Source organism: Eptatretus burgeri, chromosome 14 (genome assembly GCF_056783735.1).
Source record: "Eptatretus burgeri isolate ZD-2024b chromosome 14, Ebu_testis_v1, whole genome shotgun sequence".
Taxonomy (NCBI): domain Eukaryota; kingdom Metazoa; phylum Chordata; class Myxini; order Myxiniformes; family Myxinidae; genus Eptatretus; species Eptatretus burgeri.
Genome location: NC_140974.1, coordinates 21,107,683 through 21,120,529, shown reverse-complemented (window position 1 = coordinate 21,120,529; position 12,847 = coordinate 21,107,683). Strand labels below are relative to the sequence as shown.

At 38.2% G+C, this 12,847-nt stretch overlaps 1 protein-coding gene across 7 annotated transcripts in view; it reads left to right on the top strand.

The window, feature by feature from the left end:
- LOC147012760 (uncharacterized) overlaps nucleotides 1-12,847 on the top strand; it is a 345,711-nt gene that overhangs the window by 129,739 nt on the left and 203,125 nt on the right. For all 7 annotated transcript variants that reach the window (XM_085853917.1, XM_085853918.1, XM_085853915.1 and 4 more), the window contains one exon: nucleotides 2,431-2,544. In XM_085853917.1, the coding sequence (XP_085710043.1) occupies nucleotides 2,431-2,544 (114 nt within the window). The remainder of the gene's footprint in view (nucleotides 1-2,430; nucleotides 2,545-12,847) is intronic.

Here is a 12,847-nt window from a genome sequence, read left to right as displayed (position 1 = left end):
ATGCTGGATCAATGGAAGGAAAGGACAAGCATGGACAACTTGGTATGTCAACAAGGAATTTATTCATAAGAAAAAATAAATAAAAATAACTTTTTATTTCCTTGTGATGAAAATAAGTAAATTCAAATCAATCAAAATATTCGCAAGCAAATAAATAATTAATCAGGCATTGATAGAAAAAGAGACAAGAGCAGATGCTTATCACTATGCCTTACGTAACAATTAAACACAAGGCAAGGGTTCCCAGTAGATCTTTCAGGGGGAAGAGAAATCCAGTCTCGCTCACCAAATAGAAGTCGTACGTCAAATAAAACGTCCTGAAATGTGTGAGCATGCTATATCTGTTGCCAATGCCCTGCCTTGCCGTGCACCCACTCACAAACAGGCTTGAACGCCAATCAACATCACGTGGTCACTCCCAGGAAACAGGGACGCCAAGAATCAGGAACACCAAGAACAGGTCTCGTGCAGAACCAGCATTAACGGTCCGAGCGTCACCCACCGTCAGGAGCCACAACCGACGGACAGCTGTTAAGAGCTGTCAGAAACTGAGGTGCTGTGAGAAACTGTAAGGCTTCAAGGCCGTCACCAACTGTCAAAAACACAACTGTCACCAGCACACCAACCGTCTGACTGGAACTGACGAAGCAACCGTCTGACTGGAACTGACGAAGCAACCGTCTGACTGGAACTGACGATAGCCGTTGCCCAGCTGGCACCAACTGACACAAACTGTCGCAAAACTCTCCAAGCTGTAAGAACCACCACCAGCTATCGCCAACTGACTGGAAAAAAACAGTCCTCTCGTCCTCTTTATAGGTGGCCCGTCTGGGTGGAGCTTCAAGCAGACTTCAGCCAAATCCACCTTGCCTATTGGCGCATCATTGCACGTGACAACCCGCCCGCCCCACGATCATTCCTGGCCTACGATGCCATGTTTGTGGTGCTGGAAGAATGGCAGAAAGCAGCCATTTGACAGAATTACCAAGTGAAAACATGAAGCACTCATAAAACTTGAACAACAATTATCATCTCAATGTTCAGCCTGATTCGAAAAAGAGCCGGTTAGCATCCATAGAGCTGCTGAACAGGGTGTCAAACTTTGATGGAAAAAGGTGGGTGTTGTGCCTCCATTGGGCTAACTGCTATCTCACACACATGAATTTGTCTATCGGAAAGAGAAAAAGGCCATCCCATAAGAAAGGGAATCTATTCTTTACCCTTCTCAATGCATCAAGGTTAGAATCCCACCAGACATGGGGACGAATCTATCCTGGACCTGCCTGCATTTAGGGAAATAACACTGAGGACCTAAATGTTTGTATGCTTTCATAGGATCCGATTCTGAAATCCATAACTATGTATGTATATATATATATATATATATATATATATATATATATATATATATATATATATATATATATATATATATATATATATATATATCTCCAATCATTCAAACATGGACATAATGCTCATGTAAGATCTGATGATCCCATCCAGCATGAACAGAGAACACAAAGCACTGCAACGAGACATCGTACTCAGATACAAAAAGGAAAATGACGCATTGCTAATTGAGATTTCAGTTCCCTGTTTCGATCAGAATAACATGGAAATCAAGAAAACGACCAAATATCAATATCTCAAGAATGAAGTGCAAAGATCTTGGAAGCTGAAGAATCCCAAAATGTACCACTGATATTTGAAGCAACAGGAATGATAAAGAATAATCTCACAAAGATCCGACAAACCAACCCTGGGAACATTACCACAAACAAGCTGCAATTGAATGCTATCTCGGGCTCATTGATGATCCTGAAAAGAGCTCTCAGAAGAATACTGAGAACACAACTTCACCCATTATAAATATATGTGGAAAAATTATGGGACGAGACAGGAATCAAACCCAGTCCTCTGGCAGACCATACCATTGCTCTGCCATCTGAGCTATCTGGGTGACCCATTGGCTGAGCAACACAATTCCTCCACATATAGAAATGCCACTCTCCCTCGCTTTTTCCAGGGCACTTACTGCCAACTATCTGAGCAATGAGGGCCTGTTCACGATCCTTTACCAAAAGGAAGGTGGATACTTTAAATCTTGGGAGGATTTCGTTCCACCTTCTGACTCCTAAATTATGGAGATAACAATCAACAACAACACACAAACACACACACACACACACACACACACACACACACACACACACACACACACACACACGAAAGACCATTGTAGCATGTGTTGTTATAAGGAGTGCTTAAACAAATAAATGTTATTAATAAGTTTCCATCTGGAAGCAATTCCAACTTCGTTTGTTTGTCAAAAAGTATTGCATTGAAACAGTGGACTGATTGAATGCTGTGAGAGTGCTTAATGGTCATTGTAATTACGTGAATAATATTTGCTGCAATCTCTTGCAGGGCTCCATCCAGCAGCTTATGTTTGTTCGAAGTGATCCTACTGCTTCTTACCGCCACTGCACGTCGTTCGACCCACCGTGCCTTCCGCCGATGCATTCTCCCTCTCCAACGCAGGTGACTGTATGTTTTCCATCATCAAAATGGATGATCATTGATTTCCATTACCAGATCACCTATCCATTAATTCAGCTATTTTAAGTGGAATCTGTCTGCTTCCATTGGAATTAACATTCCTCTGAACTCGAGATGCAACTCTTTATCAGTCATGTGATATTGCTTGTAATCTCAGCAACAGTACAAAATCTGTTGGAGACCTGCAAACAGTTTGCTATACATTGTCTCGGAGGTAAGGAGTTCAAATTGTTAATGGTGGCGAAAAATTAATGCAGACCTGAGTTACAATAAAAGGAATTAATGACTTTCAAAATTACAATCCTCATCAAATGCATTTACTTTTAAAAAATAAATATTAAAACCTTCTGGGCTGCTGTTGATGCTATCCCAATGTTATTGTTGATTCTTCCCATTCTTGATAACTATGAAAGATTGATGAATGTTACTATATGATTTCACATCATAGCTTCAAAGGTCATGTGTGACTTGATTCGTTTTGATAAAGACGTATCAGCAGTAAAGGGTTCCCTTTCGAAGAATTATGTCCATTTTTTTTAACATTGATTGAAGGATAATAGAGGAGCTTGTACTGTACATAAATCACATGCAGGACAAAGATATTAGTCAATGTCAGTGTACTTTTACAGGAATTTCAAATATATTAGTAGATAATCGGCAGCACACATATGGTATATGGGATTTTTTCCGGAGTTCCCTACATTGCGAGCCAGGGATCCAGTTGGAAATGCTGCCAGGCAAACCTCCCACATCTTCCTTGATGGTGTATCTGTTAGATGCTAACAAAAAGGGGAGCTGGTGAGGGTTCAGGACAAAATTTGCAGCTTCTGTAGCTTGCATTTGATCGTCATTCCAAAGCATTGAAGAGAGTTCTAAATTTCAACCCCAGCATGGAGTCTCCAGATTTGAGGCTTTGAAACAAGTTCACAAACACTTCGCCCCAGTTACCCCCACAGCTGTTTTTCAGAGACTTTGCACACGATTCTCGGAAGGCCCCAGTCAAGGCAATGGAAAGACACACATTGTGGGGCAAAATGTCTCAGTCAGGTGCAGACATTCCAACTGGGTGGAAAAAGTCCGTTTGACCGCAGGGATTTCTGTTGGCCTTGTGCGCATGTTCATCTGAAGTTTGAAATGTTATTTTTGTGCCTCAGTTGATTTGCAAGGAAAAACAAATGGACAAATTGAAATTATGAAGATGAACCTCAACTTTCTCCAAACTACATCAGCTGTTTTGCTCTTCTTGCGTATTTTCAAGGAGAGAAACTCAATATCAGAAAAGACTGTTCGTCCACTTGGCTTCAATCACTGATCTTTCCTAAAAGAAGTGTAAGGTATTACAAGTAATAATGGAGGACCTTCACGATACATTGAGAAACGTTTCTCTCCTAGAAAAAATCCTGGACAGGTATACACTCCGTCATAGGATACTTGACTGAAAGTGGCAGGGTTTTGGACACTCGCCACCTCTTTGCAAAAGATAACGTGGGATCTTTAATATCCATCAACGAACAGGGCTAGCAGACTGGTCCTCTGGCTTATCAACCTTCCAATGAATGGCACACACATTGATGCTTGACCCTGCATTTTAAACACAAAGGGGACAATTTATTGGTGGGTCGAGATTCCAACTGAGTCTAGATACCTCAAAAGTATTGGGAATTAAAATAAAACATATCTTTTTCATATTTAGCTCAGACATCATTCAACCAGGTAGTACATGGTGTATTCAGAATTAAAATATAACCGACATATATCGCAAATTCATTGTGCACAGAATTTCGAATAATTCCTTAATGGGAACATCACAAATCTTAAACATGATAAATTGGCCAGTTTTGGTGTTTATATCTAAGCACCTCATTCCTGATTCTGTGATGTTACATTAAAATCCCATATGTAATAATAATATGAGGTCCCTCACAAGGAATTTCTAGGAGACCAGCCAAGACCTGATTTTGGACTTATGACAGCATTTTTTATTAATAGCTGGCATCCATGCTATCAATTGCTTATCACATGGATAAAATGTTATGGGTGGAGTGCATCATCAATTTTTAACTTCATTGTCATTTCAAGATCACAGAAGTCAAATGAAGGTATCATTCATTTTATGGGAATATGATATGATAAATGATAAAATGGGAAATTAACACATGTAGTTTTTAGCTGCGTCGCGCGTAGCAAACGCTGGCTCTAAGAGAGCTCCGTGTTGTTGTTGTTGTTGTTCTTCTTCTTCTTCTTCTCCTTCTTCTCCTCCTTCTTCTTCTTCTTCTCCTCCTCCTTCTTCTTCTTCTTCTTCTTCTTCTTCTTCTTCTTCTTCTTCTTCTTCTTCTTCTTCTTCTTCTTCTTCTTCTTCTCCTTCTTCTCTTCTTCTTCTCTTCTTCTTCTCCTTCTTCTTCTTCTTCTTCTCCTTCTTCTTCTTCTTCTTCTTCTTCTTCTTCTTCTTCTTCTTCTTCTTCTTCTTCTTCTTCTTCTTCTTGAAGACAAAACCTTTAGGACTCGGCTCTTTTATATACAGGATCCGGATCTCCTTTAATACTAAACATCTGTACACATCCTCGCATTGAGGGTGCCTTTTGAAAGTGTCTATCATCAACTTTTAAATATATTCGGACATTTGCTTTAAAGTTTAGAAAAGTTCACGTTACTATTTAAAGATTATTCCATTTAATGTGTTGTAATTTCGTAAATACACAATTTTCTCGTCATGAACAGGAGCCTCCATGACGGGTCTCGCTATTGGCTCCATCAAGGCATGTGACAAATATCGGAAGTTGTTGTTATTGCCTTTAGGACGCGGCTCTTGGACACATTTGTCCTTGTTTTTTTATATCGTTCATAACAATTCTCTTTCTCATCACTTGGACACATAATATATGCAAAACTGACAGTTTTGGGAGGGTATAATGAGGTCGTGTTTTGTTTTCGAAAATATGGTGAAATGTTTGTAGCTCCCATTGCCTTCTCGGCTGGACAGGCTTAATAAAAAAGTGAAACATAAAAACCTGTTTTCCAAAGAAACCAGTCTTACACAAGCTCCGTGTCGCTAAATCTTAGTTTTTCGCCCTTCAATTACCCTATTTCCAAATCGCACCTGGAACAAATCGGTATGAATTACTCATCTGCATTTTAGTCTGCACATATCGACTGACCAATATGGTTGCAGCAGTTTGTGGCATCACAATTGCAGACACAAACACGGACTAAATAATTCTTATAACAAGATAATTTTACTTTGCTGCACTTTGATTTGCACGTACAGGTCACAAGTTCCCAAGAGGAATTTGGTATGAGCAGCAATCTTGTCCAAACTACTTTTGGCCAGTGAATTCTTTATTCCAGCCGCATGTCCTAATCGGTGAGGATACCGTAATTGTCGCTTGATCGGCTTGTAGCCATATCTTTGCCTGGTAGTTATCTCTTGCAATGTGACGTTCCAGTGCATCTCTCATTGGGGGCAACAATTCTAGACTCTTTTATGCTTGGGCAAAGAGCTTGAGCCTGCCATGGTCAATGGTCATAGCCTCTGGTATACCATAAAGGTGGCACACAAACTTTTCAGTCTCAGCAAAGGCACCATCACAACCAATTCTGTTAAAAAGAGAGGCTGTTTCTGGAATATTTTCCAACAGGACATCCCATGACCACTGAACAACGATGTGGTGTCACACCCTGATAGAGCATGGAAGCTAAGTAGCTTTTCCTTCACAGGCTCTCCAAGGTTATCAGTGATGACCATGGACAGGGTAACACTTTTGTTCCTTCATTGCTCCTGAGAGCATACATGTTTTGGTTGACTTTCTTGGCAGAAAGTGTAACAGCAAGAGGAAGACATCCATATCCCTAGAGATTGCTAACACTCGTTTGTATCCAGAAACAACTGCTTGAGATGCATGCAGTATAATCTTGCTCTCGGCCTTGTCATGGTTATTCTGGAGGCTGATATGGTCTCGCCTCGTTGCTTTTGCTTCCTTTAGGTTAGAGAAATCTCCTCCAGTTAGAAGCTCATACTGTTGATGTAGTTCCTTCCCTCTATTAATAAGGACACTGGACAGGAACTGGGCAAGATTAGCCTTATTTTCATCCAAGGCTTTGAACTGGCTCCATCCTGTGGCCGTGGTACATGAGCTCCATCTATCAACTTCTGTATGTGTTTCTTCCGACCTCGCCTTTTCATATCTCATGGTTGATTTTATCTAGTCTACTTGTAAGTAATGGTCAAACACGGCATCGACTCTTGTGGTGTATTCTCCAAGATGTTGAGTGATTGACTTTATGAATATATTGGTGGAATCACCGAACATCTGACAGTCACAGGGTTTTCAAAGAGTTTGGATGAGGGTATGACCATCGATAATGACACACGTCTTCAATTCAGAATTTGGGATTTCTGTGAGAATGATTAACTGGATGAATTGGTTTACCAATCAAAAACTAAAAGCCAATTTTTTTTTTTGTAGATCAAAAGGTGAAGGTCACATAAAATCATCAATTTTCCTCCGTTTGACTTGAAATTTGAACAGGGGTTGCGTGTTTGATCACTGAATTTGTTCACCAATAAAACGCTGGAAGCTGATTGTTTTAACGTCAAAGGTCAAGGTCGCCTAAAATCATTTTTTTTGGATTTCTTTTTAGCTGTTTTCGTCATGTTTAGCATACGGAAGAAGAAGAATTCCAAATACAAAGGGGACGCACATGGGCTTTGCATTTTCATATGCTTTCTAGTTTCAAATAGATCCATTTCAAATGAATTCCACATTGTTATTGATTGAAGATGTAACCTGTAACCAGGGGCGGATGCAGGGGCGGGAGCGCACCTGGCGCACGCCCTCCCAAAACCCCTCGGGGGCACACCTGGTGCTCGGACTCCCTAAACCCCTCCCCTCCCGTAAAAAGTGAGATCGTTTTTTCACATGTAATGAGGTGTATATAACCGAAGATGCAGTCTCCGAATGTGGAAAATGAAACTGTCTCATGCAGTGAATTTTTTGAACAATTTCCAATGTAAAGACTAAATATATAATAAGGTACCATAGGTAAGCCTACCTAATATTGGATAGCGTTTCAAATATTTTAAATGTAAAATCTGCAACGATTACATTGAAGAAAATGCTTTAACTGTTTAATTGTACACCGCTCCTCAATTCCATATCTCGGTGATGCATGACATCATCGCTGGGCGCTGAAGGAAAGGAGTACTCAGTTTATACTCTGTTTACTTTCTTGTTTGTTCGTTTGGTCGCCGAAATAGGTGGCCCTTATTGTCAGTAATTTTGGGTCACTGAAATAGGTGACCCTTATTGTCAGTAATTCTGTCTTTGTTTGTTTGTTCGTTTGTCATCAGCATAATTGGTAGTAAACGTGGGCCGATTTTGACCAAACATAGGTGGTAGGTACATCTTATGACCTAGTGCTTTGGAAATTGTGATGGTTGCTAGGGACGCTTTGGTTCCCAAGCAACAACCGAAAAACCTTCAAAATCGGTACCGTTCATGCGAAATCAATTCCGAAAGCCATTATCTCACGTAGGGTGATGAAATTTGGCACGAATGATCTACAGGTGATGCTCTATCAAATACATTCCGGTTTTTGTGATATATGGAATACTTTACCCGCAGCGCCCCCTACAATTAGGGTATTTTTTTGTGTACCTTGTCGAGGCTCGTATGAGAGCTAACACACAACGCACAGCAAGGGGGCATGAGACAAGAAGGGGCGGGAGTGGAAGGGACAAAACAGTGGGGAACAGACACATTATGTGATCTGTGGAAGGGAGAGGGATGGGGATGGGATGGGGAACATGGGGAAGAGAAGATGGACATTACAGGGACTTTCAGGAAGGAAATCAGGGGAATTGAAGGAAGTGGGCTTGGGTGGATTATCGGGGGTAGAAAAGATCGAGGATTTGGATGGGGGATGATAAGAGGTGGTGGTGAACAGCTGTTTTGAAAGCCTGGAGGGAAGAATGGGAAAGAATAGAGCGAGGGAGTTTATTCCAAAGGCGGGGAAAAAGAGGAATGAAAGAGTGAAGGTGAGCAGTGATTCGTGATTTTGGTAGTTTTACTAGAAGGGGGTTATTAGTGGACCTTGAGCGCCCTGTGGGAATGTGGTGGGGACAAATCGGAGAGAGAGAGAGAGAGAGAGAGAGAGAGAGAGAGAGAGAGAGAGAGAGAGAGAGAGAGAGAGAGAGAGAGAGAGAGAGAGAGAGAGAGAGAGAGAGAGAGGGAGAGAGGGAGGGAGGGGGAGGGAGGGGGAGAGAGGGGGACAGAGGGGGACAGAGGGGGACAGAGGGGGACAGAGGGGGACAGAGGGGGAGAGAGGGGGAGAGAGGGGAGGGAGGGGGAGGGAGAGGGAGGGAGAGGGAGGGAGAGAGAGGGAGAGAGAGGGAGGGAGAGGGAGAGAGAGGGAGAGAGAGGGAGAGAGAGGGAGAGAGAGGGAGAGAGAGGGAGAGAGAGGGAGAGAGAGGAGTCGGTAGAAGACAGAAAGACCACCGACCAACCTGCGGTGATTGAGTAAGAGGCCCAAAGACTCAGCTTCATTGTGGGAGATGCCGATGATCTTAAATGCCCTGGTTTCGACAGCTTGAAGCCGAGAAAGGTGAGTAGGGTGAATATACTGCTTCTGGCTCACTTTTCACCATGTAAATGAATGGGGGATTTTCAGCGATTCATATTTTTTTCCCGAACAAATAAACCCCCTTTTTATCCCAAGGTATATTTATTTGTCTCCCCTTTTAACCTGGGGATACTTTTTTTTTCAAAGAACCCATGCAATAAGATAAAGATTTGTTCAAGTAGCAAAGTAGTAATGTGATTTGTTAAAGGTGATTCTAAAGAAATATCTGAAACGTCTTAGCCTCGGGACACTCTTTTTCAAATAACCGATGCATATTGTTAAGCTCACTCATTGAACCTATAAAGATTTGTTCATTCTCAAATTCCTTCAATAGTTTTATTTTCTTTGCACAATAATCCCCATCTAAAATATTGAAAAACAAAACATTTGAATCTTTATATTTTTTAAGATACCCCTTTTGTGCCAATACAAAATGATAAACTTCTCTTAATGCTCTTGTTTGACCACCTCCTGAGCCACATATCATTTTGAGATTATAGTAAATTGTTTTTTCATTGTTCAATTGATAACCATCAAAGTTTTCAGTCCATTCAAGGATATTCATTTTTTTCTTTACATCCTCTAACTTACTACTTTTTAAATTGATTCGCTTATTTGTTTTATTTACCTTTGTTTTAGTTATTTTTTCAATAAGACTTATTTGATATTTTTCACATTCATTATGTTTTCCATTTATATACCAAGACTGAGATTTTCTCCACTCTTTAGTTTGATTAATACTTGGTTTGACCATTTATATATTGCGAAAAAACACGGCGGTAGCCCTTAAAAAACCCTAACCCATCTTCCCATCGTTAAAACACAATCTATTTTATACACTCTATCATAAAATATCCATATGAAACACAATCTATTCCATTATCTAAAATAAATCTCTTATCATCAAAAGCTCCTAATGCCTTTTTATTTACTTCTTCACTATATATATGTTATGTTTATAACTTCTCATTGTATTCATTTTCCTATATTCTTCTCTCTTATTTATCAAACAATAATAATAATTTCTAAAAGTTATTGATTTACTTATTACATATTTCTTTATTCCCTTTAACTTCTTATCAATCTGATCACCATACTTATAAGCATATGCCTTTGCTCTCAATCCAATAAACTCACTCATTACTTTTCCACCCAACTCATCCTTAAACTTACCAATAACCTTTTCATTATTTTTGGAAAATAACTCACTCTTCTTGCTGAAATTATTTGTATCATATACTCCAATATTTTTCTTCATATCTTTATAAACATCATCAGTTTTTATATCTAGGATAAAACTATCAGTGTCCATATACAACAATGAAACATTTTCACCATACTCTTTCTTTAAGTCATTATACAAATAATCATACATCAATATCTTTGATAAATCAAGAACTGCTGTTCCAATATAAATTGGTTTATCCATTACAATACTTTCCTTTTCATATGAATTGCAGAAAAGTTCTCTGAAAAAACCTCTTCTCTCTCAAAACTTGGTTTATTTATCAATCTTGAAGCTTCTTTCCAAGATGTTGCGAATCTAATGTTTTGCCTGTTTCTAACATTTTCCATAGTCTTTCCAAATACAGCATTATTCATTAATTTATAAAAGTCCCCTTCAAATTTTACTTTTGTATTTGCTCTCATATCTGTATTGAATTGAATATACTTTTTCACCCAAGGACTTTGTTTAAATTTAAAAACTCTATGAATTTTAGCTACTCTCAATCCTTCTCTCAAAAACTCTTTTAAGCTTCTCTGATGCAAAACATATCCCTCTTTATCATAGAATGTTGTTAATAACTTTTCTGTTGATTTGCCTTTAATATTAAAACTTTTATGATAATCACTGAACCATTCTTTCTTTGGGGTTTCTTTCTCACATGCAAAAGGAAGGTCTTTATGCTTATTATGAAGATCACTCGGGTACCTCAAATCAACTTCAAAATAATAACCTTCTTCTTCGTCATTCAATTCCTCTTGAGAAGAAATAACAATATTCATCAAAGCCTTTTCATAATCCTTTTCTTCCACCCACTCTAATTTACCATACGGCAGAGATTGAGACATTGCCCATCCATACAAATTATTAGCATCAAAATACATCAAATAATTACTATCTTTTTCACTATCATAATTTGGAAGATATTTATTATTTGCTTTGGCATATCTTTTTGAACATACTTGTGATATTCCACCTCTCTTGGACTTCTCAATCATCAAAAGCATATCAACATCACTGATTAAATCTATATCTTGTTTTGTCATTTTCAACATTGCACTCCAAGCTAAACCAGGAGCTGTGAAATAGTGAGCAGGATCTAATCCATAACAATTTTTATTATGACAGAGTGATCTAAAAGCTTCAAACACATCAGCTCACAATAAAACATCTGTTTTTAGATATAAATCATGATATTCTCCAAGGTTCTTTATCTTAAATATTTTCCATATTTCTTGTGCGTGTTTATATTCCTTATCACTTATCTCTTCTTCATAAAGGTTATTATAGAAACTTTCTTTTGAAGGAAGTTGTGTTTCTTTAAATCTTATAAATGAATCCATATAATCATAAGGATTAAATCCCTTACTTGTAAGAATTTTCTCTTTACTTTGAATTTCATTCCTTGTTTGAATTTCCTCTCTCGTGAGAATTCCTTCTTTAATCAGAATTTCATCTTTAATCAGAATTTCCTCTTTCGTTAGAATTTCATTCATTGTTCGAATTTTCTTTATAATTAGAATTTCATCTTCAGTTAGAATTTCTTCATTAATTTCCTCATTAATTAGAATTTCCTCTTTACTTTGAATTCTCTCTTTAACCTGAATTTCCTCTTTAGTGAGAATTTCCTCTTTTGGAAAGAATGAATTAAGATTTGGAAAAGAGTCCGTGGAGCTTAGATTTGATGTGAGGTAGGCAAGTGGTGTTCCCATAAACTTGTAAGAATCTAGAAACCTAATACGAGTTAAAGGTTTTGTGAATATCATTTTTGTAAATGAAATATACTTTTGACTTGTGTTTGTTATGGCAGAAATATTCCCTGGTGTTTTTTAAAGTTCATTTATAAATAGATGTGTATCATAGTTGGCGCTGTTGTGAAGAAAGACTCGAATAAAAGAAGGTAATTTATAATTAAGATTACAACAGGAATGAGCGGGACCTCTATATTTGATGACAATGATCCCTAACTTTAGACTCCTTAATTTCCCCCTCACAAATATGACAGATATTCTTTCTAAATTCTAATTTTTCTTCTTTGGTTAATTTCATCGGTTCATTTGTTTCTTTCATTAATTTAGTGAGTCTTATACAATCCTTTTCTAATCGTTTTACAAACTCTTGTGAAGCTTTTTTTCCACTTTAATTTTCAAGTTTGTTATACTTTTCTCCAACAGATGATTTGATATAATAACAGAACCCACAAGGAATATGTTTTTGATATTTATTTGTATATGATTATTTTGGATTAGGAGAAGCAGTATTTAACTTTTTAAGGATACACTCAAAATCAGCGTATATCACAAATGGGAGCATGATAGATTTATTATAATCTTCAAAAGAAATCTTTTCACCATGTTTAGGCATTGTAATTACAGCTGATTTATGATTACTACAATATTTTGAATGTTGTTCTAATTGTTCTTTTGTATGAAATGAATTAAG